Below are 19,230 nucleotides of genomic sequence, written 5' to 3'. Positions count from 1 at the left end.
GGCCTCCCAAAGTGCTGGGATTACAGGCTTGAGCCACCGCGCCCGGCCTGTTCTTTCTTTCTTTTTCTTTCTTTCAGATGGAGTCTTGCTCTGTTGCCCAGGCTGGAGCTCAGTGGCGCAATTTCAGCTCACTGCAACCTCCGCCTCCCTGGTTCAAGCAATTCTCCTGCCTCAACCTCCCGAGTAGCTAGGATTACAGGTGCCTGCCACTGCCTCCGGCTAATTTTTGTGTTTTTAGTAGAGATGGGGTTTCACCATGTTGGCCAGGCTGGTCTTGAACTCCTGACCTCAGGTGATCCACCCACCTCAGCCTCCCAAAGTGCTGTGATTACAGGTATGAGCCACCTTGCCAGTCCAGCTTTTCTTGTCCTGCAAGAATAACATGTGGATCTACACCCACTCCCCTGCCAACCACCCCCCATGCTGGCCCTTTTCCAGTGACCCCAGCATGCCCAGGACAGGACCTTAGTACTCAGTGATATTCTGTCTGTCCGCAGTGCTTCCTCCAAAGATGAGGTTCCCACAACCACTCCCTCATCTCTGGATGTCATTCAGTAGTCGCCTCAGGCCTTCCTCAGCTGCTTCATCTGAAGTTTCAACATGCTCTGCATCCCCCCTACAACCCCCACATTCAGACACATCCCTTTCATAATCACCTTCCTTGTTTTCTTTTTCCTCTTGAGCACTAAACACTTTACAAGTATTTTACTTTTTTATTTTGTTTAATTTTTGGTCTCCCCATTAGAATGAAAGTTCCACGAGGACAAGGATTTGGGTCTGTTTCGTTCTTGGCTGTATCCTCAGTGCCTGGGGAAGTGCCTAGCACTTAGTAAGTCCTCAGTCAATATATGAATGACTTAATGAACGAATGAATCTTTCCCTGCAGGGCAGTTCTACATTCCGTATTTTGGTATAAAAATTGGCTTACTTAGAAATGGCTACTCTCACACTCAACTCATCCCTTGGCTCAAGCCCCACGTCTGTACTCTGCAAAAGGCCTGCAGCCACTGAATGCTTGGGCACGAAGGCAGGTTTCCAAACTTAGTAGAAGTGGTTCCCTTTTTAAAGGAAACAAGACCTCCAAAGCCTCTGTAGTACACCAGGAGTCCCCATTTTGAGAAATTTTAGCTAACGTTGTATACTTACTGTAAGACCATCTTCCATTTGACACTGAAAGAGAGGTAACTGGTAAGCATTTTTAAAGATTATCACTAAAATAAAAGTAAATTTAAAAATCTTTATAACACTGGTGGACTCTGAGAAGAGGTTCCATGCAGAGAAACTGTGAGACTTTAAGGTCTTTTAGAGACAGGAGTTCCTGGGCTGGTTGAGGCATCCTGAAAGGAACAGTAACACTGGGTAACTGGTATTGGCAATTCGGGGTTGGACCAGATGTGGCCCTGCCTTCGAACCCTTCACGACCTGACGATGAGGTCTAACCTCACATACAGCGAGAGTGGCCACTGAGGAGGCTTGGCCCTGGGCCCCGAAAGGTGACATCGCCCCATGCAGTGGGGAGGTGGGTCCCGTGGGAGTCACGGCGAGCGCAGGGCCTCGTGAGCACTCCTGCAGCCTGCTCACATGTGGGTCCATGCCTCCCAACATGTGTTTCAGGGGGCCTGGGGTGGGGCATCTAAAACACAGCCAGGCCTGAGCACCACCAACTTAGGGAATTCTTGCTAGCCAAATTAGAGTGTTTTAATTTTATCTTGATGTTAGGAGCTTATAAACTTGGGTCTGTAGTTCCTTCAAGGATTTCTGTAGAGATGTCATGCTCTATTTATACCCATCTGTGTTTTTCTAGGGGAATGGATCTATCCTGTCTCCAGGGGGTCAGCTGCCCAAATGAAGTCCAGGTCTGATTGCAGGTCCTGGGGGCCTCTTTCCAGATGGAGCTCCTTTATGGGGAACCCCACCAGCATTGGCACCTCATTTCTTCAGATGCAAAGACCTTCACATTCAAGTCTGCAATGAAGGGGGAGGGGGTGGCCCAGAATCTTTCAAACTGAAGGATGAGATGGATCTGGAGACACCAGGCTGGGGTGTTAATTTGTTTAGGAATTGGGGGCCTCCATGGAGCACATGTGGAAAGTCCCTGAATGGCCAGAGGGAGTATGGATTCCCTTGTAATTGCAGGTACAGCATTTGGGCCAAGCAGGAAGCACAGGGAAAAGAGGTGGCTGCACGATGGCTCATGGGCCCCCCACTGGCCTTCGTCAGAGAACACCGGACTAGAACTGGGATTGAAGGAAGAAATAATGAGTCTTAGGATTTCTCCACCTTCCTGGGCGGAGGGGCCTCTGTGGGGTTCGTGATGCTTTATTGTTTATCTTGATTGGGCCTTAGAGGGCTAGAGGGGGCCTTATGTGGTACTCTACAGAGCTAATTAAGAAGCACAATTAATTACTTTGTCGTATTCACAGCAGAAGCTGAAGGACAGTTTTTTTCTGAAACTGGAATCATTAGCTCCTACTTGCCCCTGCTCAATCATTTGTCCACCAAGCAGACACTGAGACGGAACTCAGGACGTCACCTCGGAAAATCCCTTCTACTCAGGTTCTCCTTTCCAAAGTGCAGTAGCTAACGTGCAGAATTTCCTATGGATCTAGCTTTCATCATTCATTTATCCAAGCAGCGTCTGTGGACCCTGCTGTGTACACAGACAAATGTGGGGTTTAAGTAGAGTGATCATATAATTTATTGTCCAGACTAGGACTCATGAGAGTGAAAGGTATGCTATTAATTACACCAGGTCACAGGAATCATCCTGGACTAACGGGGGCAAACCATGTCTCATCCCAGCTTAGGGAACTGCGGAACTGCTGAAGGGCAGCCTGCGTCCTCTGCCAGTGGGAAGTCGAGAGCCATTGAGGCCTGGGGCCCCTTGGGGTGAGGTTAATCTGGAGACAACTGCAGGAGAGTCTGCAGGGTGTGACGGAGGCCCTCCCGCTCCCATCTGCTGTCACTCATGTGCAGTAGAGAAGAGGTGATGCCCTCTGTCTGGGACTGGCCTCTGGGCTCTAGTAAGGGTAGTGTATGGAGCCACAGACAGATTTCTCCCACTGTGCAAAGCCAACAGATCTCTGGGACTTCTTTGTGCCTTTGGTCATTCTTGTAGGTTAACCAGCTCTGGGTGGAACAAATAGGAAAGGCTGGTTTATTTAATGAATGTTTCTAGGGTTTCTCTTGAGTGCAGAACTCTTGCTGCGGGCCTAAGAAACAGCACATGCCCCCTGGAATGACCAGCCCAGCAGTGGAGTCTGCGGAGACTGCTGAAGGAGCCCCCAGAGGGGACACTTCCGACTAATGCATAGGATTTGCCGGGTGATGGTTCTGTGACGAGGGAGGCCTGCTACAGCGCTGTGTGGGAGGGCCTCGAGGCCTAAACAAACAAATCCCTAAGAGGAAAATCTGGCAGAAACTCAGTCAACACAGGGCAGTGATGCCCTCTGCCCATTCCTCCTGCTAATTAACATGTCTAAGTGGCATAGCCCCCTCAGGAAAATTAGTGGCACCTTCAAGGCAGAGCCTGGAAGCCATCCTGGGCATATTGATGACTAGATTCACATGTTTTCTTTCTTTCTTTTCCTTTTTTTTTTTTTTTTTGAGACCGAACCCCACTCTGTCCCCTAGGCTGGAGTGCAGTGGTGTGATCTCAGCTCACTGCAACCTCCGCCTCCAGGGTTCAAGCGATTCTCTTGCCTCAGCCTCCCAAATACCTGGGATTACAGACGCGTGCCACCACACCTGGCTAATTTTTGTATTTGTAGTAGATATGGGGTTTTTACCATGTTGATCAGGCTGGTCTCGAACTCCTGACCTCAGGTGATCTGCCCATCACGGCCTCCCAAGGTGCTGGGATTACAGGCATGAGCCACCGCGCCCGGCGTCGCTGTCACTTTCTATAGCACATGTGTGTGCGTTGGAAAGAAAAGACAAGGGATGTGTCTTTTTTTGCTGGCCCACACCCCTGCTGTAAGAATCCCCCGGGGGCTGACCCCACCAAGCACGACTCCTGAAGCCTGCTGTGCAACATGCCACCTGGTTGCTTCCAGGCGTGCTCTCAGAACAGCGGGCCGGGCTCCCTGGCTGAAGGGGTCCCCCTGCTTCAAGTCCCTCCTACGCTCTCGGCCACCCCCCACCACTCCACCTGAGGGACAGCTGTTTACCGCCAAGCCCTCCCCGACCCTGGCTGAAATGTCACTCTAGGAAAGAACTCCCCTTGGGCCTCCCATCCCCAGGCCTGCCCCCATGCCCCATGACATGTGCGGGGGATACTTCGTTCTCCTGAGCGTGCCATTTTCTAGTCTTCACCTTTCCCTCGTAGGACAGCCCCCTTCCCATCCAGCTGCATCAGCACACGTCCCCCACCTGCCCAGGCCCTCTGAAGATGCTGGGGAAAGCACAAGCGGCACAGCTGGGCTTTCTTTCCCTATTCTGTTTCTGGGGCATCCGGATGTCCGGGCCTGCATGGGGGTGAAGGGGAAAGAAGTGGGGAGGGCAGCTGAGGTCCTCATGCCTAGAAGCCAGCTGGCTTGGGGCCACTGTGGGCGTAGGCTAGGAGATGGACAGGGCAGGGGGCTGAGGACAGGCGCAGGCTGCGGGAGCCAATGTGTCTTTTGCCTGCCTTTTCCTTGTGCTGTTCTCAACCAGATTTTGAGTTTCTTGAAACAGGAACTTTGTCTTTCTGTTACTTCCATACCTGGCACACCCTGGTATTCTGTGAATGGGGAATGATGGAGGAAGGTGCGTGTGCCTCCCTCTGTGGGTCTCTGTGTGTGTTCCTATAAGTCTCTCTGTGTTCCTGCCCCTGTGTCATTTCCATCTGGGCCTCCCTCTCGGTGGCCACGGGACTGTTGGCCTCCGTCTCTAGGAAAGTCTGTACGTTGGAGGGACTTTCTGTGAGTGCCATCCCCTGCAGGTCTTGAGGCTTCAGGCCTTTGGGTAGCACCTCCACCATGGGTCCTCTCAGCAGGGGACCCGGGAGAGAAATGCCATCCCTGCCATTCACCTCCTGCCCCACAGATGCTCCACCACCCACCCCTCCTGCTGCCGTGTGTCATTTACCAGCTTCTACCTCAGCAGGTACTTTCCAGCTTCACTTTGATGATGACCCAGGGACTTGGAGCTGTGCTGGGGTCAGGACAGAGCCTGTTCCTCTCTCTTGGAGTGGGGCCAAGAGCCTTGTGTGAGGACCTGCAGCTGGCTCAGGTCTTCCCCAGTTGTGTAAATCAGGGTGGGTGAAAGGGTTAAACAGGGACCCTAGGATCTGGGTGCTGGAACCTGCCTGCTTTGGAGGAGAGTCTGCTAATGAGGCCACTTTCCAGGAAGGCCGGCTCCACGAGGTGCTGCCAGCGCCGGAGCAGATGCTAATGAGGACTGGCTTGGCTTGAGGATCAGGTGCCTAACGAGCTTAACAAGTAGGGACCCAGAGAGATGGCCTAATGGCTCTGTTGGCATTTTAAGGGCAGAGCTCAGTGGGAGCCATAACCAGGAGACCGAGTAATGAGGGATTCAGGGCTGGGGTGGGACCAAGGAGGAGCCTCCTCTGAACTGGAGAGAGAGCTTATCGAAGTGCCTACTGAACAAAGGTTAGCAACTTTGATGCTTTTCTCGGTGTTGGCCTTGGCAGGCTTGGACTCCCAGCAGGGATCACAGGCCCTTGGTCCCTCCAGGGAGCAAAGGACAATTGGCATAATGAGCCGGGGGCTGTATTAAGAAGCAGTGATGAATGCCTGGGACTTGGTGCCAGGTTCTGCAGCGTCTGCTCTGATAAGCACCTGCTCACAGCCTCATCTGGCCACAGAAATCTCCAAGTGGCCTCTTGGGGGCCAAGCCATTTGCAGCTCCTTGCTCTGCAAGAGCCCCGATGATGCTAACGGATGCGGCCATCATGCTGCCGCTGGGTATGCAGTAAGACTTTCTAAGATACCCTGAGTTCTGAGTTCTGTCACTTGAGAAAATAAAATCAGGGCGCCCCAACCTCCCTGCCCTCTTGACAAGAGAAGCAGGGCTCACATTTAACCTGCAGTGCACTCCCGCACAGCTGGTGGTGAGAAACGGAATGAGCTGATGACATGGGCACCCAAAGCCTACTGCAAGTCAGATAATGTTCAGTTCATCTTTTCCAACCAAATTGAAAGGACATTAATTAAACAGCCAGCTGATAGGTCATTTTGGTGGTAGATCACCGTGCAGTTTTGACTGTACCTCTCAGCAGGAGGATAGAGAACTGACTGGCAGTGCCAGATCATCTCCTGAATTGAACACGTTTCTCAGGACAGCCCACTATAAACGGTTAAAAAGGAAAAGAATTGATGCTGAGTCCCGATTTATTCTAGCAATAAATATTCACCTAGAGATTCATGAGCCATTAACTTCCTATCCATTTCATTAAGCTGTGTTTTCAGTAAATTTTCCTCTTTAGGTTTAGCTAGTTACTTATAAAAACTTTAGGTATCTATGTTGTTTTAATCAGCGGTTTACTATATTTTATATCAAAAAATAATTGTAATAATTCAACCCAGAAGATTATTGTAAAAACCCTTGAACCTTTGGTCATAGAAAATGAAATATCTTAATTTTAATTCATACATATATTGTGGGGCAGAGAAGTATGACAAAGTGAGCAATAAAACACTTTGAGCCATAAAAGTAATGCATTAGTGTAAAATTCTATAGGGCCATGGAATGAAGCTACACATTAAAGAGGAAGGAAACAATGTCACATTTCCCACAATTAAAGCAGAGCTGGCCAGCCTGAGCAACATGATGAGACCCTGTCTCTACCAAAAAAATACAAAAATTAGCCCAGCATGGTGGTGCATGCCTATAGTCCCAGCTATTCGGGTGGCTGAGTTGGGAAGATCACCTGAGCCTGGGAAGCGGAGGTTGCAGTGAGCTGAGGTCTTGCCACTGCACCCTAGCCTGGGTGACAGAGTGAGACCCTGTCTCAAAAAAAAAAAAAAAAAAAGGAAGAAGAAGAGCTGGGTCAGGTGTTTTTAAAATAGATGAGGGTGGGTGTTAAATCACTGTGGTGTTCAGAATTCATTTGATATATTTTAAAGTGTTGCAGCAGTTTTATTTAAAGATGTAAATATTTACAAAATGACAGAAATCACACCTTTGAAGGTTTTAAAGCTTAAGTAAAAAATACTACATGTCAACTTAAAAATGTGCAAGATGGAATACATGGTTTTTCAAAATTTATTTTTGTAGGGGTACCTAGAGCATTGGTTCCTTTTAGAAGCAATGGCCTGATGCTTCTCCCTCCCTGACTCCTGTGGCTCCGCTGCAGGGACATAGGGACGGAAGCCAAGCCCGGAAGCTGCCCCGGTGGTCGACTGAGGGGCCTTGTCTACCCTTCCCACCAAATTCCAGAGCCTTGGCCTTTGGGACAGGCCCTGGCTTGCTGGATGAGCTGCACACCTCCTCCAGGCTGAACCAAACTGCCCTTGGTTGGGGGCTGGGGCCAGGTATTAGCCTGGTTGGAGTGATAAGGGACAGACCTGCCTGCAGGTGCTTTGACTATAAAGACTCCAAACCTACCAGAGGTCAGAGAGAGAGAGAACTGGCCTGAGGCCAGGGCCCGAGTCCACTAAGGAAGATGGATGTGGCCCCTCAGACCCAGCCACAATCCTTGGCCCACACCACTCTTTGGATGCCTGGGTGACTTGACCTGAGGGGAGGCCATTTCCAAGAGGCATGGTTTATTTCACAGAGAGCAGAGATGTTTCTGAAGGGGAGGCTGGAGGGTGAAGGGCAATGGGGTGTGAGTTTCAATCACCGAAGACATAGTTGGTTTCCGCTATTCCCATCCCATGCCTCCATCCTCCATGCCTCTGCTCCTCGTTTTGCCCCGCACGATGCAACTGGTTGACCTAAGAATGGGGCTGCCCTGATGGCGTCTTCCTCGATTCCCTAATCTGCGGAATAGGCAGAGAAGGGGTCTCCCAAGAGAGGAAGCCAGGCCTGGAAGCCCGCATCCTTCATGGAGCCCCTGAGGCGGGAGGATGGCTGGGGAGTGGACAGAGGAACAAGGGTGGGGCACAAGTGAGCCTCTCTAGGTGACAGCGCCTGGGATAAGGCAGCCAAACTGATCCTTTGCTCCAGTTGGCATACCGCACCCAGCTGCAGGGGCACCAGCGAGTGTGGCGGCCAAGGGCTGGCGCAGGGCCACACCGTCACCTGACTGCTGGCACCGTGAGTAGGGCAGGGGAGCCCCGTGTCTGCCACTATAAATAGCTGCGTGTGTTGGACAGGCCCTTGTCTGCTCTGGGCCTCAGTTCCCTCTCTACAGTGAGGCTCTGGCCAGAGAGGCTGGGATGGGCAAATGCCTGCAGACATTTGACCGGCTCTTCTCAGGGGGTCCCGTGAATTCCCTCTGCTCCCTCTCGCACTGAACCTGGCAGCCCCCACTGGTCCCTGTCCCTTGGAGTCCCCCTTGGCTGCCGCACCCCTTCTTTCCTGCCAAGCTGGAGAGCTGGTCTCTCCCCTCCCATTTCCTGCCCCACCAGAGCCTGCCCAGCAAGGAGAACCCAGAGGAAGAAAGTGAAGGACGGGGGAACTGCATAGGTGGGCGACCGAGGGGTCACACGGCGGCCGTCTGCTTGATGCTGTGGAAGCTGATCCGTGTGGGTGATGTAGGGATGGACATGGCCCGGGCCACGGGGACTCGAAGGGAGTGATGGTCCTGCCAGCGGTGCCACCTCTTCCTCACAGCCGAGCGCACCTGTGGAGAAGGCAGAGGCTCAGCCAGCTCCCAGGGACCAACCCTGGGCTTCTGGGACAGTTTCCTTCCCTGCTCTCTGCTCTCATGGGTCGACTGCCACCCTCATGCCAAGGAATTGCCTGCTTCCAAAACCGAGGTCCTTCTCTGACCCTGTTGCCTCTCTCCAGGGGCCCCTTCCTTATCCTTCTCCTGGAGAAGCCTGACGCCACACCTCCTTTACTCCACACTGTCCTCCCAGATCATCCAGTTTCCTCTGCACACACTGCCTTCCCTTCCCTGACTCACTCTGCCCCCTCAAAATTAGCATCTTGGGACCAGAGAGCGCAGCTTGGAGACTTGGCCCCCTCAGCCCTCTTGGGCCCCTGCTCCTGCAGGGCATTGGTGGTGTGTGTCCAGTTCATACCTGGAGCGCCTCTTCCTCCCTCCCGGAGACCGTCCCCTCTGCAGCCCTCACCTTCTCTAGCTCCTGCTAGACTCCCCTGCCTGACTAACCATGGTGTTTAATGCCTGAAAGTGAAAGCTGTCCGTCCTGGTCATTTCTAAACTTGGCTGTACCCAGGGCCATTTAAGCTTCATTTGTTTGGCAATTGAAGAATTTTTCTAGAAATTGGATGGTGTCCCTCACATCCTAGCTTGTACATGGTTCGAACAGAATAAATGCTCCATAAACATCCTTTGTTTGTTTGCCTTACTGGCCCCCTCTCTTCTTTTCATCCAGATCACAGGACCCGCCTCTACTGATGGACTCTGCAAGTGGAATGTGCTTTCATCCACAGAGACACAGGTCTGCAGAGACACCTTGCCAGTGCCCTGCGCCAAGACAGGCAAGTGCATTCCTCTGGAGTGTTCAGAAGCTCCCGGGCCCCGGGGGCTGTGTTTCGTCTTTGCTGTATGTTCTCATTCACCCCAGCCCAGGTGCCAGTGCGCTTCTCCCCTGCGTCAGCTGCACTGGGGCTCTGGGCCTCAAGGTTGGTGCCAAGCTTCACGGCCGCCTGACTCCCCAGAGCCTGCTCTCGCTGTGTGGGCTTTTCTGTGGCAGGTAGGGGGGAATGTGCTGGTCTCTCTTCTGCTCCCTGAGTCCATACAGACCTGATTGCATGATACACATCTCTTTCTGGAAGCTTCCTCCTGTCACTGCCTTTGCTCTGGCTTCTCTCTTCCATGAGGCCCTGCAGCCTGGGCTTCCCTGCTCATCCAGCTCTCTGAGTGCATGTGTGGAGCACTGGCATGTTATTTCGGGGCTGCATAGTTGACCTTCTAAACTGGCTCCAGCCCCTGCGAGGAGGATTCCTGTTCCCCTAAAGCCAGGTGGTATCTCAAGCCTTCCCCTCCCTGGGACTCCTGCAAGGCTGGGCAGCACCACTGGAGCTACCCTGGAGTGGGATCTGAGGACCTGGATATCCCAGGCGCCCCCGCAGACCTGGCCTCATACCTCTCCATTGAAGAAGCAGTAGAAGACAGACACGAAGAAACCCTGGAGAGGAAGGAAAGAAGGGAGTGATCAGTGACCTGCCTGCAGAACTGCTCTGCCTGGAGGGGTGGCATTGGGGACAGGATGGTGGGGGGAAGGCTCTGACCCAGGAACCCCTGGAGTCTGAGCTGGGTGGGGTCCTAGCCTTAAGGTGCAGATATTCCACGGTCCGCTGTGAGTGAGCAGTGGTCACAGGCCTGGAGCCAGGCAGACTCCAGTCTCCTCAATATCGTGTGACCTGTCCCAGGGCATTTGGCCGGGCTGCCTGCATCCTCAGAACAGGTGCTGGGACAGTAGATGCAGGCTGATAGGACCCAGATGCAGGCTGCGTGGGGATGACGGGCCAGGCTCAGGCTGAGCATGTACAGGCTTCTAACTCTGTGGATGTAACTGAGCCACGGGTGTGCCAGTCCCGTGGGACCATCTTAATGAGGGCATGGCTGCCAGAGCAGCCTCAGGAAGCTCACTGTGGGGCCCCCATCTGGTCATGGGCCCCACCTGGAACGACTGCAGGAAGGAGTTGAAATAGATGAACACGATCTGCGACAGGTCGTCCTCCCCGGGATTGACAAAGAAGAGTATGTAGGTGATGCCCAGGAGGGGCAGGAGCACCAGGGTGGCCTTCACCGCCTTCCTGGGGGCAAGAGGTGGACATAGGTCTGAGCCCATGCGGCAGACAGGGCCTCACCTGGTGGGATGGCAGGAGACACTGTGGCTGTGTTTCTTCCGGGAGCTTGAGTGAGCTCCCTGGGTGAGGCCTGGAGCAGAGGGCTCTGCCAGGAAGCAGGGGGACAGCCTGATGACCTCATCCTCTCCCCACTGCGGGGTCAAGGCACCCCCTCACATACCTGTACTGGATTGTCTCGGATGTGGTGGACGCGCGTAACTTTGTCATTAGGATCCTGACGATGTTGAACAGAAATATGAAATTGATCTGGAGGGAGGGCGGGCATGGGAAAGAGGGAAAAGCAAGGAGCACGTGTTTGAGATGAGCTGAGAGGCAGCCCCCTTCCCCGCAGTCCCCTGGAAACCCACGTCCCATGTACACACCTATCCTACCTGTCCCCCTAGCACCTGCCAGCATCCCAAGGCCTGTGCTCCTCCCTCGCCAGGATGGGGAGACAGCCCATTTTCCAGGGCCTGCGTCTCCAGCTCGGGCTTGAGGAGGAAAGGCGGCAGCCTCTGTGGGTCGTGACCGAGAGCACGAGACATGCCCTCTGAGGCTCAGAAAGCCCCCAACCCTCTCCCCCGCATAGGGACCCTACGGAAGCCCCTTCCTGTCTCTGTCCCTACTTGTTGACTGAGGGGCTCTCCGAGTCCCTTGCACTGTCACTGGCTCTAGGTCAGCCTGAGGTCCTTCTGACTGAGGACAGCACTGCCCTGGTGGGGCAGACAAGGCCAGATGGAGGGATTAAGAACTCAGTTGCTGAATGAGTGATTAATCTGCCAGCATCCCCCTGTGCCCAGGAACTCCAGAGCCTTCGTAGGCACCCTAGACAGGGAAGATGGATGGGCTGCAGGGCTGGCTCTGAGGCCCCAGGAAGGGCCTCATTTATCTTCATTCTGAGTTTTCCCTTAGCACCAGAGCCTCCCCACCCAGCCCCTGGACCTGGAACTGGCCTGTGTGGCCCCCCAGTCGCTCCCTGCTGGGTGTGGGTCCCCGTGGGCCTGCGAGTGTCTGTTCATCTGTGTCGGCTGTGACTGTGACTGTGTTGTCCCCTGGAAGCTGCGATGTGGGTGTGTGGGTCTATCCTTTAAGCCCTTGTGCAAGTGGGTTTGCCTCACAGAGTGTGTGCATGCGTGAGCATGGATCTGGGGCCCAGGCACATCTGTGTTTCTTTTCACCTGCCTCCGAGCGTAGGTAGGCAGGCAAGGAGTGTGTGTCGGCCTGACACAGTGGAGCTGTTTCCTGACAAAGTGCTCATGGGCCAGAAGGAGACACATGTTAGTCCACGGGTGTCTGCTGGCTCGTGTGTGCACACCCACTCACACACACACACACACACACCCCTCTGAGGATCTGTCTAGAAAATCCATTGGTTCTTAAGCTTGGGCTGGGCCCTTCTAACCCTCCCAAGTTCTGAATCCTGGCTGGGAGAGGAGGGACACAGGATCCAGGCAGATATCCTGAAACTGTCAACCCTGTAGCCTCTGGATGCTCCCCACAAGCTTTCGGGTAGCCCTAGAGGCAGGGAGAGCTCACACCCCACCTCAGCTACTGCCTGTTGCTCTCTTACCACATAGTGGTATGGCCTGGGGGGTCCAGGGAAGGCTGGGGGTGGAAAGCCTTCAGCAGGGCTGCCATGACCTGATACCCCCAGCTTTCTCCTAAGGCTCACCTAATTTCCAGCTCCTGGGTCTCCAGCATATTCCCCTGGATCATGAGACACAAGTCACCTTAACATATAAGTGAATCCTAATTTTCTCATACAAGTAATGCAAAGTATTTGACCTTTTCTGATTCTTCCTGACTTCCCTGAGAGTAGAAACTGTTGGAATCAAAACATACTCTCGTTTCTGCCACATTTTCTTGAATTTAGTATTAATCTTTGGACATCCATCAACCCACTAATCAGTTCAATTATCCACCCATTTTTATTCATCTATCCATCCATCCATCCACTTACCTACCAACCAATTCATTCAATTACCCACCTACTTTTATCCATCCATCCATCCATCCATCCATCCATCCATCCATCCATCCATCCATCCATCCATCCATCCATCTATCCATCATTCCTTCTTTCCTTCCTTCCATCCATCCACCTAGCCAACAACCAATTCATTCAATTATCCACCTACTCTTTTATCTATCCATCCACGCACCCATCCATCTACCCATTCATCCACCTACCCAATAACCAATCCATTCAGTTATCCATCTACTGTTTTATCTGCCCATCCACTGGCCCATCCATCTATCCATCCATCTACCTAGCAACCAATTTATTCAATTGTCCAACCACTATTTTACCCATCTACCCATCCATCTATTCAGTAAACAAGTGGTTCTTGAGCACCTCTTGGCTATAGGGCCCTGTTTCTTGTGCTGAGACAAGGTCAGGGACAGGGTCGAGTGTGGAGCATCTGGGAGACAAGGCCTTGTCCTCATCCTTACACTTGGCAGGCATTTAGTTATGTGGCCCCACTCATCTCAGCTTGGGTCTATGTAACCTGAAAATCCTTCTTTCCTTTGAGCCTGTTTCCCAGCCTCCCACTTCACACCACCACAGGCACCTTCCTCTCTCTCCAGGGAGCCTTCTGGTCACCTGCCCACACTGAGCTCTCCAACTTTCCATTCTTGAACTCCACCTCCCCCTAAAAACACACTCCAGTTCTTTAGTAAGAACTGTCTATTGTACCCTGCCCTTGTTCAGCCTGTTTCTGGTTTTATTTAATTGTTCATTCATTCAATGACTCAATGGACCACGTGTCAGCCTCTGAGCCAGGCATCAGCGATGGGGAAGTGGACAGGCAGTCAGAGCCCCTGCTTGCAGAGGGCTTGTGGCCTAGCTGGGGGCCTGGAGGGGTTGGGGTGGGGGAGATGACACCTTTCCTAAGGTGTCAGAAAGGCCTGGAGAAATGGAGGATGGGCTAAGAACTGAAGATAAGCTCCCCCGCCCCGGCCCACACATGAACTGAAGCACCAAGTCCTAGTCTCATGGCTCAAATTTTGACTGTCCCAGTTTGCAGTTGTGTGGCCTTGGGCAAGTTGCTTAACCTCATGAGTTCCTGCTGCCTTGTCTACCCCCAAGGGGGCTAACCACAGAGCCTGCCTTAGAAGATTAGCACAATACTCACAGAGAGCACTAAGACCTGTGTCTGGCCTAGTGACTGCCAATCCTTTCCCATGACCCCAACAGTGATAACACCAGCAAGAAGTCAGGCTTCCTGCAAGCTCAACCACCTGATTCACTTCTCAGAACCAGAAATAAGTGAGTATCTCTTAGCAGCAGAAATGCAGCTGTGAACTGCTGGGGAGTGTAAGGATGGCAGGAACACCAAGCACGTGTCCAACCTTGAGGACAGCAGGCAGATGGTGGGGACAAAGCAGGAGACCTGTCTTTGAGCCTCAGCTGTGCTAGCTATTAGTGGTGACCTTGGGCAAGCCAATTCATCTCTCTCGGCTTCTTCATCTGTAAAATGGAGAGCATAACCCTATTTCTTTTAAGACTTGAGCGTGCAAGGGTTGGAAATAATGTAGATAGAGCTTCTGGAAGGGCTCAGCTTGGAATCTGGAAGCCCCTGTTGATGCAAAGAGCTGGGCCCAAAGGAAAGAAGGAAAGGGCTTATGAGCACAGACGCTGGGGTGGAGCCAAAGAAGGGGTCTGGAAGGGAGCTGGGTCTTGACACTGAGCTCTTGCATTCCTCGCCTCCTTTTCTCTTGGCATTTCCTCACCACCTGGCCAACATCTTTACAGCTGGGGCTCACTCTCTGCCACCATTGGTCCCCCATCCAGGCCAGCCTTCCTTGGCTCCATCCCAAGCTCATCAAAAGCCTTATTCCTCCAGGATGGCCCTTGGCAGCTGGTTGGGAAGAAATGGATCTCATGGGGTTTCTGTTCACACTGAGGGGTGAGTGACTCACCGCAGCTGGGAGTCCAAGGACAATCCTACTAGCTGCTGACAAAACCTGGTTTCTGCCTCTGAAGTGAAACAAGCCCTGACAGTGAAATTTCCAGCAGTGGGTGAAAAAACTTCCTAGTCGTCATCAGTTCGCATATATCAAGGACACTCCAAAGATGGAGGTCAAATGAAACCCAAAGTCACAGAAAAAGGAGAGTAAGAAAATAAAAGAGATACATAATAATTGTCTCCAAGGTAGACAAAAGAAAGCCCCACCAGGCACCTTCTGTGTGCAGGAGGAGATGGCACTCTCGTTGAGTCTCCCAGAAGGAACTGTGGCCCTTTAAGGAAGCCGGTACATACAGGAGCCTGAAATTACTGAGCCTGAAATAAGTCTTACGTAAATGCCAATTTCTTACGGGGCTTTTATGTATGTCTTTCTTTCTTTCTTTCTCTCTCTCTCTCTTTTTTTTTTTTTTAAAGGTATGATATATAATGGGTTCCTTTTGCAGAATGCAGCCTCTACTTAAACTCTCCCTTAATTAAAGCTCTTTGTGGATTAAAGATGTGTGGCAATTATACCTTAGATGCAAATACATTTGGCAAAGGGCGGGGAGCTGGACAAGGAACAATTGCTCATTACGCTTCATCCCAGTATTCTCCACTCCAGGCTGGGGGCGGTGGGCTGGACCCAGAGAGGGTCGCTGGGTGCCAAGGGGAACGTAGGTCTGGAATGAACAGAAGTCCGCACACTTTTCTGTTGTCACCAGCTGCCTGCTCACCTGGCTGTCTCAGCATTGTACAGTGTCAGACCAGGAAGGCACAGGAAGTCTACCCATTAGATCCTTTCTCCTCCCAGAGAAAGAGCCCTGAGGTCACCAGTGTGGTGCGGGGCTGCGCCAGGGCATCGAGCGTGAGGAAGGGAAGGCTGGGTGGTGCTGGGGCATAGGGTGGCACGGACAGGGTATGGGGTGGCATATAGAGTTGGTGCGCAGGGCCACCCATGCCACATCTTTGCCACTGTCTCTGCCTGGGTGGACCCTCCGCTGTCCTCCTGTCACCCAGCCCCATCCCAGACACCACTGAGGACCTACCAGGAGCACGAGAATGATAGGGCCTTGGTAGATGTAGTCCACCAGGTCACCAGGCTCCTTGCCAAACCAGCACCTGTGAAGATGGGGTGGCTTTAGGGGGCCTGCTGAGCTGGAACTGAGGGAATCCCCCAGACTTGGGCCCAGGGTCCTCCAGCTTTACCCTTCCTGAGACCTAGCCTCCAGGACTGACCCTTCCCAGAAAGCCCTGGTGGAAATACCAGCTCCACTGACCACCCTCACCCACCCAGGCTGTCTTTTGCTCTACACGGTGGGTCTAATCTCGCCAGCCAGACTGAGGACAGGTCATGGGTCTCTTGCTCCTCCTCTCTCGCCTGCCCCATTGCAGCCTGTTAGGCACAGGACTGGGCATGCAGGAGGCACAGGGAGAGCTGGGCTCCCCCTTGCTGGTCCACGGCCAATTGCGTTAGGCCACCTGTTCCCATATTGCTTGAAACCCGCTGTTCTGTGTGCCAGGCCCTCACTCGGCCACACAAAGCAGCAGATGTGGAAGTGGAGTCTTCCTACCTCCAGCCTGGGATTTTGTGTCTTTGCGCCAACACTTGTTCACCCAGTGAAGGGAGCTGCTGTCTGGCTGGCCTCACTGGCTGCCAGAGGCTTAGTTCATTCTCTGGGGATGCTGGTCAGGAGAAAGGCTTTAGGGTCTGGGTCGGCCAGCAACTGCTGGACCACAGGGAGGGGCCATCAACTTTGGGGAATTCAGCCCTCTGAAATCTTGGAGGTCATCCAGTGCAGACCTGCCGCAGATAGGATTCTCCCTGTCTTCCAGGGTTTCTGGTCTCTGCTTGGGTCCCTCCTTTGACAGGAAGCTCACCACCTACCAAGGCAGCCCTCTTCTTCTTGGGCAGCTTTTACTCTTACAAGCTCTTCCTAATGTTGAGTTCCTGGAACCCTACCCCATTCTTGTCCCCACTCTGAGGACAGATCCCCTCTGCTCTCTCCAGGCTCTGAGACAGACCCCTCGGAGATTTGCATACAGGGTGATGTTCCCCAGTCCCCACTGCTCTCAGCTGATGACACTCGACTTCCTGGCTGCTCCCTGGCTGACCCATGGCCAGAGCTGCTGTCATTTGGGCTGTGGCTCAGCATATCACAACCTGTGGCATAGGGAGAACCTCAGGATGGGACACTGCACCCAGGCATAGACTGGGACTTCAGGAAAAAAAAAAAAAATCTCTGTTAAATGCTCATGGACTCTTTAAATGCTCATGGACAGCTCTGGATGCCATGTGCGGCCTTGGCCCCTTCCACATACCCCGGGCCAGAGCTGCCACATCCAAGTCTGAGGAGGTCTTACAAAGACCAAAGGGGGCGTGCGTGGCACGGAGGTGGGGTGCGGGGAGGGGCCGGGGAGACACTGCAAGGAACCATGATTCCTAACTTAATTCAGCAAAGTTCCTTGAGCCCTACTACATGAGTACCTCTGAGTGCAGGGCTATTTTTTTCAATTTAAGGACAACAGGACAGTGAATCTGTCTAAGTGTGGCTACAACTCCTGCTCCACGGCTTGGCCAGAGCCCAAGGCTGACCTTTCCTAACACCCCACACCCTTCCCCATGAGCCCCCATGGCTGGCCCATCCACTTACTGTTCATTCTCATAGTAGAGCTTGCTGATGGCCCAGGCGATGATGATGGGACAGGGGATGCCTGAGAGAAGGACAGACTTGGGCTGCAGGGGACCGATGGACAGGGAGCTTCTTGTAGGACATATCATGGTGGACCACAATGGGGCTGGGACCATGTTTTTACTCTTCCAACAGCAGGTTACCCATAACCCCAGGGGTGCCCTGTCCCTTGACCCCTGGCCCATGCCCCCGCCCCTCTCTCCAAGCAGGGATGCGTGACTTTGTGATAGAGTAGAGCCAGCCAGTTTCTGAGCCAGAGACAAAGGCCTTGGACAGGTCCTTCCTGGCAGGGGGAGAAGAGCTATTTGAGGAATATCCTTTGGAGGGATCCTTTGCTTGTTCCTCACCAGCATGGAGGGAAGTAGCTGCATCCGCGGGACTGGGCTGGGGGTGGAGGGCAGGGCCGGACTCTGGTCCTTGGACCCAAGACGAAGGGAAATGGCCTGGTGAGAAGTCCTCCCCCCACCTAGGCCCTGCTGTCCCCGGGACCCTCACACCATCCGATGAAGAGGAAGAGCCACTTGCGCAGGCGCTCGGTGGAGTAGGTCATGACGATGGCCGTGTGCAGGTAGCAGCCTTCCACAAACATCCAGAAGAAGTTGGTCACCACGAAGTAGTTGAAGATGGTGGTGATGCAGCGGCACCAGACCTGTGTGCAGGGCACAGGCTGTCAGGAGGTTGCTCAGGGCCCAGGCAGGACATACACATCCCCAGGCAGGGCAACAAGACACAGGGCTTCCCAAAGGGGGTTTGTGAATATGCCATCAAATACCAGTGAATCTCACTCTGAAAAGCCTCATCCTTCTCCAGTGCTCTTTCACTCTTTCAGATTAAGTTAAGGTGCCATTCTCCACTGGGGCCAGTGTGCTTTTTTAACTTCTCTCTAACTCTAATTTTTCTTTCTAGTAAAGAGAGGGAGAGTCTGGCTCTGAGCTTTCTGTAGACAGAGGCTGGAATTCAACCACCTTGTTGTATTTTCATTTTAGTTTTTTTGAGTCATTTTCAATCCATAGCAAGTCAGATCTGCTTCCTTTTAGGGATGGGTTATGGAATTTCATTTAGAAAAAAATGAAAAAAAAAGTGAGTAAAGTGAGTCAAGGGTGTATGAAGTGGGGCTGCGGCCAAGGAGGGGATACTCCAAAGACTCTGGGTTTGGGAACTTCTGGACTTGGCACAATCATTACTGGCTCTGGAGGGAAACTTGCAAAGTACACGGCTCCTGGCAAGTCACTGCACCTCTCTGAACCTCAAAAAGTAACATTGCCTTCCAGGGTGGCTGAAGGAGACAGAGGATAACAAAGACAGGCACGAGGGTAGCTGTGTTGTGGCTGTGGTTGTGCCTGCTGTGGTTCTGTGCCTTCCCAGCAGAGGGGAATTTGTCCCTGTCCCTCTGAGCAAGGCTACCTTCCCCAAGCACAAAGGTTACCTTCCCAAAGGAAATAGGGAGGGGAAGCCCCCGCCCCTCTAGAGCCACACAGTGGGCCACAGCAGGGCCAGGATCTAGGCCTTGGGCTTCCACGCCAGAGCTCCTCTCAACAGACCCCCACCTGGTCATCTTCCCCACATGCTCATCCCCAGGGCACCCTGAGAGCCAAGGCTGGGACATGGGGAATGATGGAGCCAGCTCAAGGTCCGGGGACCTGTGTGTCAGGGGCTCTGCTTCTGGCTCTGACAGCCCCGGTTCTTAGATAACCCTCCTGTCCTGAGCTGCTGGCTGCTTC

The 19,230-nt window shown here is 53.0% G+C and overlaps 1 protein-coding gene across 4 annotated transcripts in view; it reads right to left on the bottom strand.

The window, feature by feature from the left end:
* Positions 1 to 7,057: 7,057 nt before the first annotated feature.
* The window catches only part of CRHR2 (corticotropin releasing hormone receptor 2), a 34,972-nt gene continuing 22,799 nt past the window's right edge, over positions 7,058 to 19,230 (bottom strand). For 2 of the 4 annotated variants that reach the window (XM_011972203.1, XM_011972204.1), the window contains exons 6-12: positions 18,005 to 18,158; positions 17,471 to 17,531; positions 15,866 to 15,938; positions 11,051 to 11,136; positions 10,701 to 10,836; positions 10,164 to 10,205; positions 7,058 to 8,731 (exon numbers count right to left, since the gene is read on the bottom strand). In XM_011972203.1, the coding sequence (XP_011827593.1) occupies positions 8,591 to 8,731; positions 10,164 to 10,205; positions 10,701 to 10,836; positions 11,051 to 11,136; positions 15,866 to 15,938; positions 17,471 to 17,531; positions 18,005 to 18,158 (693 nt within the window). In that variant the 3' untranslated portion in view covers positions 7,058 to 8,590. Of the gene's footprint in view, positions 8,732 to 9,820; positions 9,932 to 10,163; positions 10,206 to 10,700; positions 10,837 to 11,050; positions 11,137 to 15,865; positions 15,939 to 17,470; positions 17,532 to 18,004; positions 18,159 to 19,230 lie in introns of all 4 variants that reach the window. The other 2 variants (XM_011972206.1, XM_011972205.1) reach the window with 2 other exon arrangements.

This window comes from Mandrillus leucophaeus, unplaced genomic scaffold (genome assembly GCF_000951045.1).
Source record: "Mandrillus leucophaeus isolate KB7577 unplaced genomic scaffold, Mleu.le_1.0 Scaffold128, whole genome shotgun sequence".
Taxonomy (NCBI): Eukaryota; Metazoa; Chordata; class Mammalia; order Primates; family Cercopithecidae; genus Mandrillus; species Mandrillus leucophaeus.
This window is presented reverse-complemented; position numbering and strand designations above follow the sequence as displayed.